The sequence below is a fragment of the Tubulanus polymorphus genome, chromosome 3 (assembly GCF_964204645.1).
Source record: "Tubulanus polymorphus chromosome 3, tnTubPoly1.2, whole genome shotgun sequence".
In the NCBI taxonomy this organism is placed as follows: domain Eukaryota; kingdom Metazoa; phylum Nemertea; class Palaeonemertea; order Tubulaniformes; family Tubulanidae; genus Tubulanus; species Tubulanus polymorphus.
The window spans coordinates 23,075,545-23,096,834 of record NC_134027.1 but is presented as its reverse complement, the minus strand read 5'-3'; the positions used below and the strand labels follow the sequence as shown (position 1 = coordinate 23,096,834).

At 36.3% G+C, this 21,290-nt stretch overlaps 1 protein-coding gene and 1 long non-coding RNA gene across 2 annotated transcripts; both read left to right on the top strand.

Annotated features, from left to right (window-relative positions):
• Positions 1 to 1,327: 1,327 nt before the first annotated feature.
• Positions 1,328 to 16,621, top strand: LOC141902201 (synaptogenesis protein syg-2-like). The gene is made up of 21 exons (XM_074789841.1): positions 1,328 to 1,335; positions 1,388 to 1,470; positions 2,329 to 2,604; positions 3,177 to 3,449; positions 4,295 to 4,570; positions 6,533 to 6,808; positions 6,892 to 7,194; positions 7,267 to 7,590; positions 8,002 to 8,277; positions 8,622 to 8,930; positions 9,506 to 9,784; positions 10,564 to 10,702; positions 10,841 to 10,902; positions 10,989 to 11,066; positions 11,489 to 11,515; positions 11,882 to 11,908; positions 12,285 to 12,338; positions 12,997 to 13,068; positions 13,255 to 13,326; positions 13,511 to 13,615; positions 13,952 to 16,621. Exons 1-21 carry the CDS (start codon positions 1,328 to 1,330, stop codon positions 14,305 to 14,307), a joined length of 3,675 nt encoding a protein of 1,224 aa, XP_074645942.1. The 3' UTR covers positions 14,308 to 16,621.
• Positions 16,622 to 19,146: 2,525 nt separating this feature from the next.
• On the top strand, positions 19,147 to 20,948 carry LOC141901043 (uncharacterized). Its single transcript, XR_012618805.1, has 3 exons — positions 19,147 to 19,267; positions 19,780 to 19,840; positions 20,893 to 20,948. It is a non-coding gene; the product is annotated as an uncharacterized LOC141901043 (long non-coding RNA).
• Positions 20,949 to 21,290: the final 342 nt, after the last annotated feature.

Genomic DNA, 21,290 nt, shown 5'->3' with positions numbered 1-21,290 from the left:
TTTCCATTCACTCAAACTTACCTTAAAGCGGTGGTTGTTCAGGGTGTTTCCCTTGGGACTTATACACGTAGGATTTGTGATAAAAACTGTTTAGGCCGTTAGATTTTACATAGTAGGAGAGCCCAATTCCACTTTTGCGTTAAAAAGGTTTGATGGCAAATTTCAAAATTTCAAAATAAACTATCGGATAAACAAAGTAAACTATCGGATAAAAGTGCTCCCTTGCATTTTTGGTTGGGGAATTAAGGGGCTATAGCCACCCAAAAATGCTCCAGAATCATGGTCAACTCTACTCTTGTGTACAACGCTGTATTTTAGTAGCATATTCAACCTTTTTTTGAAAACTTGCATACCCGGACAAAGATTTAGAGAAAGCGCTTCACAATGTCAAAAAAAGTTTTTCTCTCCTTCGCGACCACGTAATCATTAGTTCGTTAAAGCCTAAAATCAAAATTATAGTTCCTTTTGTCATTGTCATGAAAAATTCGAACCGGCTCCTCATGATTTGAATACCGATTTCATTTTCAAGTATATCAATAAAATTTCTTTATTTTGCTCCAATAACAATCTTAACCCTAATGTCCATTGTCGAGTTAATAGAATCAACTGATCTGATTGTAAACTTTCTATATTTGGTGAAACTGGGAAGAATCAGGGAACATAAACGGGATGTTTTTAATGGGGTGATATAAGTAAAATGGGGTATCCCTTCTTTGAAATCGGATATAATTTTGATTTTCCTGGAGCCAATATTATTTTTGCCAACATCAATCTCACTAAAAGAGACATAGTTGAATCTGCTTTAATTATCACTCATTCCGACGGCTCTGTCAACCTAAACAAAGGTTTCATCCCCCATCTTAAACTCCCTTCAAAATACTTGTATAATGTCAGTACTCTAGTCCCCATAACTTATGTGCAGTGACAGGTATATGATTCTATATTAATATGCTTATATACATATGTTGTGTATTTATTTGGCAAGTCATTTTAGACTGAAGAAGGGTGTTAGCAACCACCCGAAACATTTCTAATATTATGAATAAACTTTTTGACTTATTCATGTAAAATCATTAATTTCCATGTCGATGATTTGTTTTTAAATTTCCAAAATCAATAATCCAGCAGGCGTATTGAAAATGTACCATTGAAACCACCGTGGTTTTCAATATAGATATAGTTTTACATTTACAGCGCCCCCGAGTGGACCAGTTCTAACATCTCAACCAAACACCGCCAACAACAACATCGTCGCAGTACAGGAGAATTCACCATTAACAATCGCATGTGACGGTTCACAGTCTGGAGCTACAGGACTGACGTACAAATGGAGCGGTGTCAATCTATCAGGACAGTCTAATAATAAACTCAGTTTTACACGAATCAGTAAAACTGATTCAGGTGTCTATACATGTAACGTATCGAATATAGCAGGATCAGTTGCTGGTAATATTACTATCAATGTGGAATGTAAGTACTCATCTAAACTCACGTCATTCAACTCATCATATTACATTTTATAATAACAATTAGTTTTATACTGTCCATCCAATGAATTCAAAGGAATTCATCAAATCTGTTCCGTCATTTTCGATAAAGAACAAAATATCTGTACCTAGATTACTGCGTTGAATGCCGCGGAAAACGCGTGCGGCTCCTTGACGGAGTTAATTATGAAGTTCATATGAGTTTCGTTTTTATGAGGCAGAAATATGTTAAAGTTTCGGGTTTTTTCCTTATCAAAAGATATTCTTGTCACATCGGGATAGAGCAATAATCATGAATAAAGACTAAGAATATCGTACAAATACAAAAGAATATGAATTCAAACGCGTTAAACAGAAATTCAAACGGATCAGATTCTCTGATTGAAATAGAATATCACGCAGTAAATGTATCATACGGCAAGAATTGGGACAGATGCTCAAATGATTCTTTCTTAGTAGTCCCACCGTATAATGTCAACTGATTCTCATCTGCGTGATGTTTATTTATCACGATGTTGATTGGGTGAGGCGCTTTCAAAAAAAATGCGGCAATTATACAGTGAACCGAAACAATTAGAATATCAAAAACGTTTAGGAAATTTATTTCTCGAATTCATTATTGAACTTGGCGTGATATTATATATTCCATATTTCTTTGAATAAAAGAAATAATTCCTGACCTAAAAAGCTTAGAACAAATATTATTTTTGAATGCACTTCAAACGTATTTGGGGCAATCTAAATTTTCCTTCCAGAGGCTGTAAAATAATCTGTAGCTACTGCTGCATATGAATAATCGATTGAATATGATAATCATGTGTGTAACACCTTTTGATTTCAGATCCACCAAGTGGTGTAACATTACAAGGACCGACGTCACCCGTTCAGGAATCTGCATCTGTTGACTTAACGTGTACAGCTACAGGGGGTAACCCGGTACCGAACCTCAACATAACTAGGACACCAGGAGGCAGCACTGTCAAACAAGGAGTTAGTCCACTAACATATTCACTATCTGTCACTAAAACAGATAACCAGGCAGAATATCAATGTACAGCTACTGGGGCTGGTATACCAACACCAATGATCTCTAATAAAGTTAGATTAAATGTCATCTGTAAGTACTGTAAAAAGTTTACTACAAATCACTCAATTATTCAAGGAACAAATGAGGTAAAATTAGAAAGTCAGGTAGTCCCTTATTTTTGGAAACCAAGTATAATTATGATTTCCATAGAGCTAATACTATTTTTCCCAACATCAATCTCACTGAAGAGACATAGTTGAATCTGCTTTGATTTGCACTCATTCGGCAGGCTCTGTCAACCTCAACAAAGGTTTCAGTCCCCATTTTAAACTCCCTTCAAAATAATCGTATCTTTTTTTCGTACATATATATCTGTATACATACGCTGCGTATTTTCGGTAAGTCATTTTGACTGAAGAAGGGTGGTAGCAACCACCCGAAATATTGCTTCTTTTTGGCCATCAATTCATTCATTGCGGGATTTTACTCTTATCGTTTTATCACGGATATTTCGTGATCTACAACTGATTGATGTTGTACCTTTCATTATGATGTTGATGATTTGTTTTAGATTGCGAAAATCAATAATTCAGGAGGCGTAAGGAAAATGTACCATCGAAACCTCCGTGGTTTTCAAAATACATGCAGTTTCAAATTTTCAGTACCCCCGAGTGGACCAGTTCTAACATCTCAACCAACCGCCATCAACAACATCGTAACAGTACAGGAGAATTCACCATTGACTATCACATGTAACAGTTCACAGCCTGGAGCTACAGGACTGTCGTATAAATGGAGCGGTGTCAATCTATCAGGACAGTCTAATAATAAACTCAGTTTTACACGAATCAGTAAAACTGATTCAGGTGTTTATACATGCAACGTATCGAATATAGCAGGATCAGTTGCTGGTAGTATTACTATCAATGTGGAATGTAAGTACTCATCTAAACTCACGTCATTCAACTCATCATATTACTTTTTATAATAACAATTAGTTTTATACTGTCCATCCAATGAATTCAAAGGAATTCATCAAATCTGTTCCGTCATTTTCGATAAAGAACAAAATATCTGTACCTAGATTACTGCGTTGAATGCCGCGGAAAACGCGTGCGGCTCCTTGACGGAGTTAATTATGAAGTTCATTTTATGAGGCAGAAATATGTTAAAGTTTCGGGTTTTTTCCTTATCAAAAGATATTATTGTCACATCGGGATAGAGCAATAATCATGAATAAAGACTAAGAATATCGTACAAATACAAAAGAATATGAATTCAAACGCGTTCAACAGAAATTCAAACGGATCAGATTCTCTGATTGAAATAGAATATCACGCAGTAAATGTATCATACGGCAAGAATTGGGACAGATGCTCAAATGATTCTTTCTTAGTAGTCCCACCGTATAATGTCAACTGATTCTCATCTGCGTGATGTTTATTTATCACGATGTTGATTGGGTGAGGCGCTTTCAAAAAAATGCGGCAATTATACAGTGAACCGAAACAATTAGAATATCAAAAACGTTTAGGAAATTTATTTCTCGAATTCATTATTGAACTTGGCGTGATATTATATATTCCATATTTCTTTGAATAAAAGAAATAATTCCTGACCTAAAAAGCTTAGAACAAATATTATTTTTGAATGCACTTCAAACGTATTTGGGGCAATCTAAATTTTCCTTCCAGAGGCTGTAAAATAATCTGTAGCTACTGCTGCATATGAATAATCGATTGAATATGATAATCATGTGTGTAACACCTTTTGATTTCAGATCCACCAAGTGGTGTAACATTACAAGGACCGACGTCACCCGTTCAGGAATCTGCATCTGTTGACTTAACGTGTACAGCTACAGGGGGTAACCCGGTACCGACCCTCACCATAACTAGAACACGAGGAGGCAGCACTGTCAAACAGGGAGTTAGTCCTCTAACATATTCAACATCCGTCACTAAAACAGATAACCAGGCAGAATATCAATGTACAGCTACTGGGGCTGGTATACCAACACCAATGATTTCTAATCAAGTTAGATTAAATGTCATCTGTAAGTACTGTAAAAAGTTTACTACAAATCACTCAATTATGCAAGGAACAAATGAGGTAAAATTAGTAGTCCCTTATTTTTGGAAACCAAGTATAATTATGATTTCCCTAGAGCTAATATTATTTTTCCCAACATCAATCTCACTGAAGAGACATAGTCGAATCTGCTTTGATTTGCACTCATTCCGTACGCTCTGTCAACCTCAACAAAGGTTTCAGTCCCCATTTTAAACTCCCTTCAAAATAATCGTATCTTTTTTTCGTACATATATATCTTTACAGGGCCCATCAGCATAAGAAAAATTAGGCCGATGGGACTGAGGATAATCGTACTCTGACCGTTTTTTTGGTGCCCAAAATGTCAATTTTGGCCCGAATTCGGTGTCCTGGAGCTTCCTGCTGTTTGCCATTTTTCATCAAAATATGTGATGGGTATTTATCTTTAAAACATGAGACAGGTATTTTTATCACGTAATTGGCGGCCATCTTGGTGTCATCAGTACTCATTCGTAGGTGGAAAAAAGATTTTCCGCATTATATCGATACCTGAGCATATGTTGTTACCACAAACAATTGAAAAGTTGTAGCTCATAATATATTCTATGATTGTGGTGAGTTTCAAGGTAATTGGTTTTTTTTTAATATGTCCACCAGGGGCGTTGAATTATTCAATTACTTGCTATTTCTATATTGTACCTTTGCATATTTTGTTTCCTCAATCAATTCGAAAGTTATAGCTCATGACATTCTACTATGATTGTGGTGAGTTTCAAGGTTATTGGGTTTTGCATATAGTCACCAGGGGGCATTGAATAGTAGAATAATTTTGGTATCTAGACATATTTTGGTATCACAATCAATTATTATTATTTTTTAAATTTCCTGTGAATTATAACAATATATGAATTTTAAAAGTTACACAATGGAAATGACAAATTACATAATTGATTAGTGCAATCAATTGCAAAATTATAGCTGCTGACATGGTCTATGATTGTAGTTAGTTTCAAGATTATTGGTTTCTGTATATGGTCACCAGCGGGCGTTGAATATTGAACTTGTTAGATTATTGAGCAATTGAAACCACTTTCCAAGCATGGTGTCCATAAACCCCTAGTTTATAAAATTAACCATGTCTGTGTATATCAGCAGTGCTTACTTTCTACTGAGGTGTAGCGCATGCGTATGGTGGCTGACTCGGGCCGTAGCTTAAAATTCCTGGTATGCAAATGAGGGCGCCAAAACAACGAAAAAAGTCATAATTTCTCTAAAAATCCGTTTTGGCGCCCCCGCCAAAACAAACACTCAACCACAGTGAGATTATTTTTCAATTTGGCGCATTGATCTTATGTTTAATTTGCATAAATTTGCATATATAGAATTATTTACGTATAAAAGTTCGTTTTGGCGCCGAAATTTCTTTGTGTTGGCGCACCAAAACGGATTTTCAGAGAAATTGAGACGTTTTTCGTTTTTTTGGCGGGGGTGCCAAAACGGGACATTCTTTACTTTTGGCGCGCCAAAACGGACTTTTCGAGAAAATTTGACTTTTTTTCGTTCCGGCGTTCTGGTTCCCTCATTTGCATAGCAGTAATTTTACGTTATGGCCTGAATCAGCCACCATACATGCGTGTTTCGGTTCATTGGTATCATGGACATCAAACGGTGTGCAAAGGCAGGTGGCCCTGAACTCGACAGGCAATCAGTCTTTCGGTAACAAGCCGTTACTCTGGTGCTGTGGTCTCAAATTAGACAAGTCTTTAATCAAAAATGGAAACCGAAAATCAGTCTATTTACACACAGCCGTACTACCTACGAACTTGAAAATATCGACCAGGAAAAATATCACGTTGATAAGATGAGATGATTATCCGGAGTACAGACAAACAGACGAGACGCTGATATTTTGCGGGTATGGCCGCCCATAAACGTTTAGGTCGAATCGTTTTTCCCTTCATTTTAGTTCCACCGAGTAGTGTTACATTACAAGGACCGACGTCACCCGTTCAGGAATCTGCATCTGTTGATTTAACGTGTACAACTACAGGAGGTAACCCGGAACCGAACCTCGCCATAACTAGAACACCAGGGGGCAGCACTGTGAAAAAGGGAGTCAGTCCTCTAACATATTCAACATCCGTCAATAAAACAGATAACCAGGCAGAATATCAATGTACAGCTACTGGGGCTGGTATACCAACACCAATGTTTTCTAATAAAATTATATTAACTGTCAACTGTAAGTACCCGGATTGAATTTACTCGTATGCGTTGAATTCGAATACAGGAATTTTTGTTAATTTGCGACGATTCAAAATTTAGTCACAGCAACAGCACTGATAATGATGAAGACACCGGCTGATAATGTGTTAGTAAACAATAATCAACAGATAGAGTGTAAAACTGACTCGTCAAACCCGGCTGCACAGATTCAGTGGTTTACATATTCCTCTACAACATGGACACTACTTGACCCTCAACCAGCTACGAATCGAACTACTGGAACCAATCACGGGTTTGTGGCTACTAGTACATTATCTATTACTGCAACTAAAACCATGAATCAGGCTCGATACAGATGTCAAACTGGAAATCTTAACAAAAATACAACTATAACCGTTCATTGTAAGTGAAAATCACTTTTTCAATGACCGTTTTACGGCATAACAATCATGGCTCTAACTTTTATATCTACAGTTCCACCAGAATCAATGACACTGACTGAAATTCCAAGCGGTCCAGTTGTTCAAGGTACATCAAAGACTCTTACGTGTACAACTGACTCCAGTAACCCGGTGTCTACGATTCTCTGGGCGTACAGCTCTGGGGCGACAACGTGGATAAATATTTCACCCAGTCCACCAGTAAATCATCTCGAATCTCACAGTGGACAGATATCTACTAGTAGTCTAGTAGTATCAACTGATAAGGATAAAAATGGGAGACAATACAGATGTACAGCTTATCAGAACAGTCAACCTGTTAATGGTGTCACCAACTCCACGACACTGTCTATATTGTGTAAGTGTGAAATAATGCATGACATTTTTAACGATTCATATTTTTATCTGCAACAGAAGTTCGAGTAGAACGAATCATTATCTGTATTTCCATGGCTGACTTTTATTGAATCACAACCCAAAAAATTGTTCTTCGTATTTTCATTAGGTAAACATCATACAATGTGCAATCCATCTATTTTTTAAGATTTCATTCAGCATTTAAGATTTCGTTTAAAATGGTAACGCAATGGAATCAACTTCCTCATAGTTTTAGTTCAATTGGTAATAGATGCGCTAAAGTCATATGTATATATCTTCATTTGAAACTACATTCTTTCATCTCTAAAGTGCTAATAAAAATTACTCGTGTAGCCTTCTAGAAAATTTCTGCTTTGACACGACATACATATTTAGTTCAATTCTATAATAGATGCACCAAAACTATCGCCACAACTCGTTGAACCCATCGCCGCGAATATAGGAGAAAATATAAGATACACGATAAACTACGATGCGAATCCGCAAGCGACAACTTTAAATTGCAGTCACAATTCAACAAATGGCAAACATTTAATGAAAAATACCAGTTTAACGCAGTGGGATGTCACCATACAATCAGTTCAGGCGTCTGATTACGGATCTTATTCGTGTAAACTTAATAATTCTGTTGGTAGCGTAGAAGTTACATTGAAACTCACAGAGACAGGTAAGTACGATGTGTTATTTCGAATTTGAAGTTATTAGAAATTCGCAGTCACTTGAAATAATGACAATATTTTCCACGGTATAAATTCTAATAAAACCCACAAAATGAATATCGATCGCAGCCTGAACCCGAAATTTCAAAGATAGTTCGTCTGTTAGTCTTTTAATTAATTGGAAATATCGGTGTTGAATGTCTGAAGGTGTGCCGGGTCAGGCTTCAGATTAATACCTATATTAACACTCTTGAATAACACGAGACATTTTGCCGAACTGGGATCCTAATAAATCAGCGCAGCATGCGAACTATAAAAGGAATTTCATTTTTTTTTCTTATTATTATTTCAGGACCTCCACAAACACCGTCAAATCTGAGAGTTATTGCAAGAACAGCCGTTTCTGTGACGCTGAGTTGGATGTCTGAATTTGAGGGTGGTGCCGAACAAACGTTCGCCGTCAGTTACAGGGCTTGGAATTCCGTTTCAGCTTTCGTGAATAAAACTGAAATAACCGATCCCGGTTATAAAAAACTGGTGCAAACGAAAATAACCGGATTAAAACCAGCAACTGATTATCAGTTCAAAGTGAAAAGTGTCAACTCAAATCCTGGTGATAATACAAGTCCATTTACTGATATAGTTACAACGAATACAAATGGTAAGATTGAAGGCTTGTTAGATATGTAAGTTTTATAAGATGTAAATACAGGCCTATCCTTAAGCCCGTTAGATTAATTAAACGTAAATTCCTCAATTCGTTAAGTTTTTGATTGAGATAATTTTGTCTGTGTTAAATTCCTCGTTTTCGGAAAAACCTCATTTCGTGTCATCGAAGAAATTCAAACAAAAAGCTGCTTCGTACTAATTTTTCCAGTAAACTTTGCCGATATCATTTTTTTTTTCTGTTTGTTGTTATTGTTGTTTTTCTTCATTCATAATCTTATACTTTGGATTTATGATGTATAAATTGAAATTGAAATTGAAATTCACATTCGATGTCGCATCATTTCCGGTCAAATTCAGAATCAAGGAGCTTCCCGTTGATACGAATATAGGAATCGGAATACGTAGCGACATACGTGCCTCCTCGATTCCCGATCTTGAGAATTCTACCTCGGCTGATAGTTCTAGCTAGTGGGATTGGCTACACGCATTCCTTTCTTTATGATCGTGTTGATGATATATCAATTGTTTTCATTAATATTGAAATCGAATTTTTTTTCTCATTTTTAGCTATTCCAAGCGCTATAAACACCGCATTGAAGCAAGCGACAGTAACACAGAAAGGAAATAGTGTCCTGATAAATTTGTCGTCGTTTCCGTCGAAGTACAGCGTCTACGTGAAATACTGTATCAAACATACAAACGAATGTTTTAATTCTACGAAATTAGAAACTACTGGTGGTCCGATTAGTATTGAGATTAAAATCGATCCCGATCAAGCATACAGTTACCAACTGATTGTAACTGAGAGTAGTGACGTCATTCTGAGCCACCAGGTAGAAATTCCAGGTAGGCTGTAGTTCTGTTTCAGGTATAGAGTTCTGCTGTGTTTAAGAGGGTGCGGTTACTGTTGAATTGTGATATCCATGCTTCCTAAATCCTATATTGGCTCGGTCGGTGGTAAGATCGTCGATGATATAACATAAGCTTTTTTCTATCCCTCTTGTGGATTCTTCGTCGTCGACGACGGCGTCGTTTTAGTAGCAAATAAATCATAGCGACAAGTTCTCGTTCACTGGACTGGATGGTGCCATTTTGTTTTGTCACATGGTCGACGTTACAAATATAATTCCAAATACAAATCCAAATAGCTTTATTGACGGGATTCGTAGATCCGCGGCGCCCGGCTGTAGGGTTAATCGATCAGGCGCAGCTTTCTAAAGAATATTCGGAAACATTTAGCGATTTACTTAATGTAACCGCAAATTAATGAAGCTTCTTAATGAACCCGATATATAAATTTCCCGGGGTCAGATACCCTGCCTCCAACTACCCCTCGTGAATTGAAACGGTCTCAGTAGTTAAGTGGGATAAAGCGTTACGCCGTGGCATTAATTACATTGCCGTACCGTCGTGAGGTTACGTAAACCAGTGGTTAGTTTCGGTAAACCAACATCAAATAGTTAAAAATAAAGATAAACAACGGAAAAGATGCATAAATATCTGATGTCTATAGTCATTTTGTAAGTTCACTTTCAATGATAATGCATCTGGTGAAACCCAGGCAGATTGATTCTTTCATTTGTCATGGTTCGCAAATTTCATTTTCTCATTTTCGATCCTATCAGTTACTACCTATGTTACATTGATCGGAGGTGTTGTTGTGGGTGTCGTATTGGTCACCATCATCGTCATTGTGTTCGTGTTGCTATTCGTGAAAAGGCGTCGAGACGGTCAATGGATCTGGACCAAAAATCGATCGGAAAGGTAGATGCCTTTATTCATCGAAAGTCAATACGAAACTAGAAATTGCCAATCATATTTGTTGAGCTTAATCAAAAGTCAGAGATTCCCTTTCCAACCCGACCGATCATCACAAAAAAATGTGTTTCCCTTTTTCTACAGTCCGGCTTCAGTTCCTCCTCCAAACGATAACGATATCGATGGATTTGTAGTTGGACCTAGAGGTAACATTTGCCACTTCAAAACTTTCATCTCATCTAAAATATAAACATATATTTGTTCAAATATTTGTTTGTCTTTTCCTTGTTAGGTGACAAGTACGCGCGAGTCAACAAAAAACCTAAAAGTCCACCGACCAAAGATAATCACGTCACTACCGATGACTTCGGTAATGTCACAATTTTACAACTTCCTTACACGCCGAAAATTTACGCAAACAGATTATTGCAACAGGTTTCATGTCACAAATTATTGTTGAAAATCTTTGTCAGCCAGTTTTTAATTTTCATTATGAACTACGTTATCTCCACAATATTTATAGTTATATCGCATCCCTAAATGTTTCGAGAATTTCTTAGTTAGTATCAAAATTGGCACAAATTATTAGGGTTTTCTATTTCTTCAGAGAAAAATACTATTGAAATTCACGTTTGTCTTTGTCCTCTTAGATCCCGAATGGGCAAAAGAAAAAGAAAAAAAATATTTTCTATCTTCAGCACAGAGTTTTTAAGTTAAAGATCGGACTTTTATAAAATATTCTTCAATCACAATGCCGTCTATGAGTTGCTTAAACGTATTTCACATTTTCAGATCCGTATTCGAACATTGACGATCTTGGTAAGCAATCGGTTCATTTCCTCATTTCATTGAGACTTCGTCATTATTGAAATAAAGATATTTTCTGATCTACTGAATTGAGTGGAAGGTTTGTTAAAAGAATCATCGAAAAAATTGCGGGTGGCTGCTAACACTCTGCTTCTATCTTAAAAGTCTCCTTCATCCGTCTCCCTTTAAAGTAAAGAGTGTTCGTAGGAGGGTGGCAGTAATCCCCCAGATTATCACGAGTAATTTTAGAATGAACTTTTCTAGCCAATTTACAATTGTAGGATTTTACGTAGTATTACTGTATCACAAATATTGTCATAACTGAATTAGAACTAATACATTATAAGTACTTAAATAAATCCATTTCTATATTCGCAGTTTCAGAAGATGGAGTCAAGAAAACTGGTAAGAGTTTTATCTTTATGTTACAATGCCCTATCTTTATAGATTTTTTGGACCGATCGATATTGCCGGATATCTCCGTAAAACCACCGAGTATTTCCGAGCCGCGAATCAATTAACGTATTCATTATCTCAATATCTAAGTCCGAAGCTTGATTTAAAGTGTAGCGAATTCAAGTTCGTATTTTTGGATGTAATGATCGAAGTGATCGGTAATGTTCGGGAATGTCCGGTAGTGTACAGTGATCACTTATATTCGGGAATTGCCAAATGATACAATATTGATGGCTCAATCTATAAAAACCTATCGTTTCCTCGATCATTGACCAGAAGAATGGTAGAGGCGATCGGAATAGATTTTGAATTCTATTATTTTCAGGAGAACCGATTTACGCACAGGTTGACAAAAAGAAAAAACGAAATCAGAATCAAGGTAAACAAGTGTTTGTCAAATCTAGAATGATACCAAGGAACCGATCGACGTATTTGGTGAAATGCTCTTAGAATAGCAGGATTACATGTGCCGTATATTCACGAAGAACTTACCGATACACATAGTTACATAGAGGAAATGGCAATAGTTTTACTCTTTCAAATTTCGTTTTATGAAAACCAACTAGATAAAGTGAAAAAAAAAATCAAAAAGCATTTTCCGCTACGATTTTTATTTACGATGTATTAGACTAAAGATTTAATGAAATAATTGGTCGCGCACAATTCCATGCCACCATTAGTGCATAGACTACGGTACCTTCCATTAGAGGCTTACATTAGAAACTAATCATGATTTTACCGATTCCTTGAAATCATTGAAAACACGAAGAGTGCCGTCAATTGCCGTAGAAATGCGTGATAATTTGTACAGAATCAATAAAGTCACTTTCGATGAAAAAGCTTTGTTAAGAAACTAATCATGATTTTCCTCAACCATTGAAATCATGACTCCCAGTTTAGTATTACTACTGAATCGTTGTTGTTGTAAATAATGCGATTGTTGTCAGGAATAATAGATGACATAACAATGATTTTCTCGAATAGAATTGTATGAAATTCTTTTTGCTGGTTTTTTCAAACTTGTGGCTTATTTTCAGTCGTAAATGGTGCAAGCGGTACTGATCCAATTTACTCCAATGTGGATAAAAGCAAGAAAAAGAAAACGAAAGGTAAAAGCATAGAATGAAATCAATACTAAAGGGATTTTATTTTTCCTCAATCATTGATATCACGGCTCCCAGTTTAGTATTACTACTGAATCGTTGTTGTTATAAATAATGCGAATGTTGTCAGGAATAATAGATGAAATGACAATGATTTTGCCGTTTTTTTTCAAACTTGTGGCTTATTTTCAGTCGTAAATGGTGCAAGCGGTACTGATCCAATTTACTCCAATGTGGATAAAAGCAAGAAAAAGAAAACGAAAGGTGAAATGCATAGAATGAAATCTATACTAAAGGGATTTTATTTGTAGCAAAAGCACATTCAGAAACTTTTTCGAAGAAAAAAATGTGTTGGCTACACAAAATGAAATCCCAAATTAGATATTCGAGAAAAAGTATGACGTGAAGTTTGTTTCTAAAATATTCACATCCCGTGTTTTCTCTTCAGGGTCGGTAGATAGTGCAGAACCACTTTACTCACAAGTCGATAAAAACAAAAAGCGTAAAGGAAAGAAGGCGAAAAAAGCAGAGAAAAATGAAAACTACGAAATGGGTGAGTTCTACGTTTACACCGATTCTAACGAGAGAATCAGAATTTTGTGCGATGTCCGATACGCTAACTCTGAAGTACAATTTCTAAAAGGGAAAAAAACAAAGGAAGTCCAAGTAAGGCAGAGTTTACTGTGGAAAATAGGGCGTGAAATGAATATCCAATCATTAGTGGGCAGACTTGAAGATGTCATGGGCATTTTAGAAAGCAGACACTTTTATGCGGGAGGGTTTGATAGATTTAATGGAACCTTCAATTCCCAGATGTAGACTGGCAAACTGAATCGTTTGACGGATTGTTTATTGAATTCACTAAATGTTGTTACGCGTATGATTTCAGAAAATCCCTATCAAACAGTTGGCGACGAAGCGAATCCTTATCAAGACGTTTACAACGATGACGATGGGGATATCGTGAAGTACGTTAACTGTGGTGTCGACAACCCTGCATTCAATGCAGACGATGTAGAAGAACTGAGAAAAGAACCGATCTATCTACACGTCGTTAACAACGTCAAAAATCAAGCGCCCCCTGGTGTACTGATCGGTGATTTCGAGGATTTTTCGACGTACTCGGAACTCGGTCGCGTCGTTGAGCCGCAAGTTCAAGCTGAACTTGTCGCTCGTTTGGAAGCAGAAGAGGCCGAACGACGCAGACAACGTGAAGAAGAAGAGCAGCAGAAAAAGAGTTGTTGATTTTTGTATTATTGTCAAAAGAGTTGTTGATTTTTGTATTATTGTCTCATCCATTGTGTTCAGTCGAGCGAGGTTCTAGGGATTGTATGTAGCATGTTATCACTGATATCATACGACTGTCGACGTAATGTCTGGTGTAATTCCTGGGCCTCGATCAGGTCCTTTTGTTTTCACAAGTCTTCGTGATCTCTTTTGCAGTCCGTCCCTAGAACAATCGCAATATCTAGCAGAGCCATTTCTGCATCCAGCTCTACAGTTCTCGATTAGGTTTCAAAGTTAAATTACGTATTTCATTTGAAACGTTAGAACCGTCGAATCAGATATCAACGGATGACATGGCGGAATGGGATCTGGCGTCTATTTTTGTAACATTTTGACATAATATGGCTGGTTTCTATCAGTTTTCAATGTAGTAGGGAAAATGCTGAAATATGATGTAAAGCCCTTCGATTTGTATGCATAATCTGTGTAAAAAAAACACACTTGCTACATAGAAATTGGAAAAAAGCAAAATCTCCACGATGGGTTTGGGAACAAATGTCAGAGGGAAATCTGAGAACTGAACTTGACTAAACGCAGATAAGGTATTTTATACAAGAACATAGTACATTTATACATTTTTCTATAATAGGACTAATACAGTAACTAGATATCATTATCAATAATGCCTATACAAAATATTGCCTAATATCTAATTGTGAGCTCACTGATTTATTATCAATTATTTGTAATATTAAGAGAAGATAGTTTTCTCTTTGCCATACGTTGGTTTTACTTTCCGAATTCAACCTATCAATTCTAACAGTTTCTTTGACATCAACCTCACCAAAATTTCTCTAACCACCGGTTATATCCGTCAGTTCTTTTTCTGCACTGTAAATTCACATTCCAATTTTCCATCTACATCACGATGTTTCCAAAGTATTCTTGGCAGCCAACACGCGAGATATAGACCAAATCACATCGCTCCGCCATCCAAACATCGTCAAAATATTAACAGTCCACATCGAACTGTAGTTTCGACATTTTATTGATGGCCAGCGTTGTTATTTAACAATTAATTATGCAGCTGTATTATACAATGATGCAAATATTCTTTACAAATATTTACTGTGTATATTGGTCTGATATTATTTATCTTTTTTTAAATCTTATTGAAATAGCTGGTGTGATATTGCTTACCCTCCCTTGAAAAGGTGGCCGTCCTCATAAAGTTTCGATTGGTCATTTCATTCAATTCTGTCCTCCAGTTAACTTAAGCCCGAGCAACTTGAACGGGATTTTTAGAATGTAACCAGCATCATTTTGATGAGGTGGGTTGGGACTGGATCGCAATAATTTCAGGCTAGTACACTGTCTTAGGCTAAAAAAATGATACCTTGTTTTTTCCGCTCTGCTAAACTTAAATTTGACCCGGCCGCCTATCTACCCTGTACAATACTTTTTTTAAAATCGTGATCAATTTTCCATTACAGACCCGGCAGCTAAAGAAATGAACTGTTTACAAATTTTATGATATTTTTCAAGAATGACCCGGCCGATTTGGAGAGACAAGGTATCATTTTTGTTTAGCCTTTACCAGCGTAAACCCATGATTCCTTCTGGTGCAAAAATTATTTGGTGAACTGGACGAGATTTGTACAGCGTTAAGCGGTTCATAGTTCTTTCTTTGAAAAAAAAGATTTCTTTTCTAATGCTAACTTGGCCCATGGAGCCCTAGTTATTTGCCTTTACGCAGTCACAATAGTTTTCATAATATTTCTAAGAATTACCTGTTACACAACGCCTGATAGTTTTAAAAAAGTTTTAATCAATTGAATCAATTAAGGAACTACTTTTTTCACAAAACCTGATAGTTTTCACCTATCTTTAGGTAGAACTATACCGTTACTAAACGCCTATAGCCATTGACACTTTGATGGATTTCTTTGACGTGTATCTGATAAGGGAATGTCAATGCACGTATTTTCAAGTGTGATAAAAAGATGTTGATATCATAGTGTTTTTCTAATGGTATTTTTTTCATGTTATACTGGGATTTAAATAAGCGGATATTTTTGCACTAGGGCTTTTTAGATTGGTATTTTGATACTCAATTGTTCGTATTACGATTTGTTTGGCTTGTTATATATCTAATGATCTAATACACCATTGCAAACGCTTTTGCAGAATTTTCTATTTTTTAATAGAAATATTAATTTTCTTATAAATGCAATGTACGTGTTTGTATTAATTCAAATTCCGTCGTGAATATTGCGTTTTTTTCTATTTTCATCTATATACATCTATTAATACGGAGCCCCGGAGGGGACATGGTGAGAAATAAACATGTTTTTGTTCGTTCGAACGAAAAGATTATTTTGTTCGAACGAAATCATTTCGTTCGAACGAAAAACCTTTTGTCCGAACGAAAAGATTAAATCTTTCGAACGAAAAAAATATGTTTATTTCTCAATATGCCCCCCCCCCCGCCGGGGCTCCGTATATTATGAAAAGAGACATGTTTAATTCGAATCTACATCAGGCTCCACAATTCCAAAAAATGACTTCAAAGTTTTAGTACGACTCGGTTCAATAAGAGAACTGTTTTAACACTGAGATATCACTGTTGTCTGCTAGATTCGTAAAAACGAGGTCCAACTGTATTTCTTTAAGAAAAACCAATATCTTTCTACGTGTCATAAGCAAAATCAAAAATTATCTCCTTCCTGGGAGTTTGATGGAAATCGTTTCGATTGTCAACTACTTTGGTAAAAATAACTGCAACGAAGAAAGTTGCAGATCTAAAATAGAGCGAAGTTAAGGTCTCGAATTTAAACGTATGGAATACCTATTAACCAAAACGAACCTACTTAACCAAAATATGTACATGTGGGCCCTCGTTCATCACTGGTCAATATCAAATCTTACCAGGATTAGATTAGAACTGCGAGAAGTTGGAAGTTAGTTCATCAGTTACTGTGAGTTCTGAACTCGACGGAATAGTCACCGAAATCGACGACGCGGCAACAAAGCAGATAAAGAAATCAGTCTTCGTTTCCACCCCGATGCGTTCAGACGTGTGCAATCATGTGGGTTTCAACTCTGGTTAAGACAAATATGTGTGATGCAATTCTAGCTCAATTTAGATCTTATTATTCAAAACCAATATTCTTTCTAATTGAAAAATCATATGTACCTATATATTTCAATTCATAAACTAAATGTATCTCTACTTTTTAATTCATGAATTGGACGTATCTTCATTTCGTTCTTCATAAATCGAATGTAATCGTTTTCCATATTAGAAAATCGTACGTATTTCTGTTTTTTAATTCGAAAATCGAAAGAATGTTTTTAATTCAAACGATGGCCCTAAAACGGCAGTGTTTCATGCTTCGAAATGTATTTACGTATGAATCAATGAAAAAGATTTAGAATTTTTGATGAGATATATCTCGTCGGTAAATGGGAAAAAATTATTTTAATTTCTAAATCGATTTTCTGAAGAGTTATATATATCTCATAAAAAAATACCTGAATCTTTTTTTTCATGAATCATAAATCAGAAGAAAAAAATTCTCATGTCCCCCAAGACGCTTCCGTACTCATCAGTCACAAGGTTATATGTTAACCAATGGAACTACATAAAGAGTTTGATTAGATCTTCAGAATTTGGGCATCTTCACCCGTCAAGGGATTCGAATCCACAACGATAAAGCTGTTCGCCAAACCCCTTCACCTCACGAGTCGTTGGAGTCGTTACTAGCCGACCAGAATCCGGTCGTACCAATCACAGCGCTTGTAACAAACGACTTTAGGCTTCTATTGGTTTTCCCGTTAAATGGACCAATCAGCGAACGTTTTACTGAACCAGGAAATATTTCGCAAATCGATATATGACGTCATGCACAACAGCGCCAGTAATGAAATCACGCTTCGTGAGGCCAGGGGGCTGGTGGAAGCGAGTTCGGGAGTGATACCGGACCCCTGGCAAGCGAGGATGGAATTTGGGTGAATTTAGCGTAACTCTAATCCTTACCTTATGATCTATGCATGCTCTATGGAATTGCTTCTCAAAGAACCACAGAACACCTCCGTGGGCTGCGTCTAAATTAGCCACAAATTTCAACTATAATGGAATGTGATAACACTGAAAAAAATTAAGATAAAAAGATTTTTCTGACCTTTGGCAATTGAGTTTGGTGATTTAATTACGTTGATGAAAACAACAGCAAAGCGAATGTAAGATTTGAAAAAAATAAAGACTTGAAAGTAAAACGATAAACTTACAATATTCAAGTAAACTGCTGATATCAATCAACACTACGTACAGCGCTAAGAATTTCTTTCGAATGAATATTTAAAAAGACGTACTATTTCTATTCCGACCAGGAAGTTAGGTAAATATAGCGAATAATGCAGACAAGAGTCATTTTCATCATCGATATTCAGTGTTGAATGCCGTTGTTAACACGAAAATACAAGACCTATACTGAGTGGGTTTTTACCGCAATGAACAAAGATACTTAATCAATAACATTCAAGAATATAGGACTATAATAGCTGTTTATGTATAGAGTGTAGGCATTATAAATCAGAAGAATGTCGTCAAGTAATTCGTACTGCTGTCAACTAGGCACATACGCCGCGGGTAGGTCTACATTGTATGTTGGTATGTGTAGATATAAATCTAGTGTGTATAATGCGACCAGGAAGTGAAAATCGACCAGACGTTTTCAGTTTCGAAGTTTCTCTTTGATTAGACGTTTTCTAAATTTGGATTACCGGTTTGTGTTCGTCTACGTGATTCTATTACCTCGCAATCGTTAGGCTTAGGTTTGACATACGTGTTTGATTGCGACGTTGAAAGGAAGCGAGTGTTTATACTTGAAAACTTTGCTATAACTTCTTCTTTCAAAATAATCGATATGTTGATCATCAGGAAATTTGGAAAAAAATGAACACTCAACGCATCCAAGTGAGTACATGTAGGCCTATATAATGCAGTAAAATCGTAAACACGCGTATAGGCCACTGGCTTCTTACTTATAGCCACCACAGTCACTTCACAACTGCAAGAAAATTGTGTTAGTTCCAAAAATATGTTAGTTGCGTACATGGATTTGTTGAATAAAAAAAGGTTATAGGCCTACATATTCAGATTCATAAGTTACTCAAATTAATTTTTACACGACTTGACTTTATTTAAGCACGGCTTTAGAATTGTTTAGGCTCTCCAACATCAAAGCAAAGGCCATTAATGAAATGATCCAAAAAATTTCGAGTTTAGATACGTAAATCAATTATGGTGGCTTATTCGTCAATAGATCTTACATAGATTGCTGTTTGCGATTACAAATATATGTACGTATGGTTATAAATAGTTAAATCGTTTTAAGTCCACGAACAAGACGTCGATTAAATTGATTTAGAAATGAAAACTTTATTTATGACAAACACATGTAATTTATTGTTCTAATATATATTCAGAATGTACCGGTAGTCTGGTGTGTGTTTGTGATTGTTCTTCTCTGCGTGAGATCTACAGCAGGTAAATACTACCACATAACGCCATTCAAAATACATACCGTGTTTCTCATTGTGCACTGGCTTCTCCAAAGTGACGCGGGGGGCATACATTTCTACTTAGTCCTTGTAATGAAAGGGGGATTGAAGAGGAGCCTGAGGGAGTCAACTTCCTTATTTTGATTTAGGTAGAAAATGCACTGAAGATGGCATGAGGGAACCGAGTCTTTACTTTTGGATTGTGCTTACCGAAATCTCCAATGTCAGGGCAAATGACAGTTTTAAACCCCGATCTATCTACATCGCATCAATAACCATTGCTGATAATGCACATTACATAATTCCAAGTACGAAAAAGAAATAATAATGAACAAGGATTCTATTGAGCATTCCATTTTTTCGCATTGAAAAGAAACCAACAGAAATTATTCAATTATTCGAGCGCTATTTTTACCAGATATTCGTCACTGATTCTTCGGACGTGCGCGGTGATGAGAAACACGGTTCCTTTGTTCTCGATGGCATTATGTGTCATATTTTTTTTCACTCGTTATTCCTGAAGATGCCTATTGGGGTATAGTCGAAACGTTGGACGAATAAATTCATAGCTTAAAAGAAACTTTTCAGACTTGATCTACCGTTATATGAGTGAAAGATGTTCTAAATATCGTTTAAACCAATCAGATATTGTTTCACCAATGGTTGTTAATTTTCTTCTACTTGTATCATTACCCTTAGTTCGTCGCTTACTTAGTATTTAGCTATTGTTCTTCAGTCTTTAATGAGTTTGAGACGCACTACGTAAATACACAAATTAAAACTTTAAATCGAATATTAATTTTTCAAGAATCAAGATGAAAATGCACCAAGTTTCGGACTCTCGCTAGAGATCATCGTTTGGTGCATATACATTTGAACCTCGTTAATACGAAATGGCTTAATACGAACCTCGCGGTATAGCGTTGATTTTCGTATGTCCCGGCCAATGTAGTACAAATTACTTGTAAAAGATTAGATTAATAGGAACACGATGACATGAACGATTTTAAATGTTTAAAGGTGATTGAATAATTCTAGGACAGCAGCAGAATTGTATAGATGCAGCGGACACGACAATCACGACAGTTGTAACACCAGCAGTTGTAACACTAGGTGGCACCACTGACGTACAATGTCAGGTTTCACCACCCAGTAAAGATTTCTGCGGTTACAGAATGACATTCAGTACCCCTACTGTACAGTATTCGTTTGATAAGACAAACTGTCCTCGTGGCGCTATTAGTGAATCTCGGTACACTGGACAATGTGACATAACAGCTGGACGTTACGGTTTACGTATAACTAATGTACATATGTCTGATGCTGGAGGATGGGCATGTGAATACATGAACATGTTTTCAGAAAGTAGAACAGTAGTTACTGTAGTAGGTAAGGATGATAAACAATTGAATGATATCTCATTACATAAATTCAGC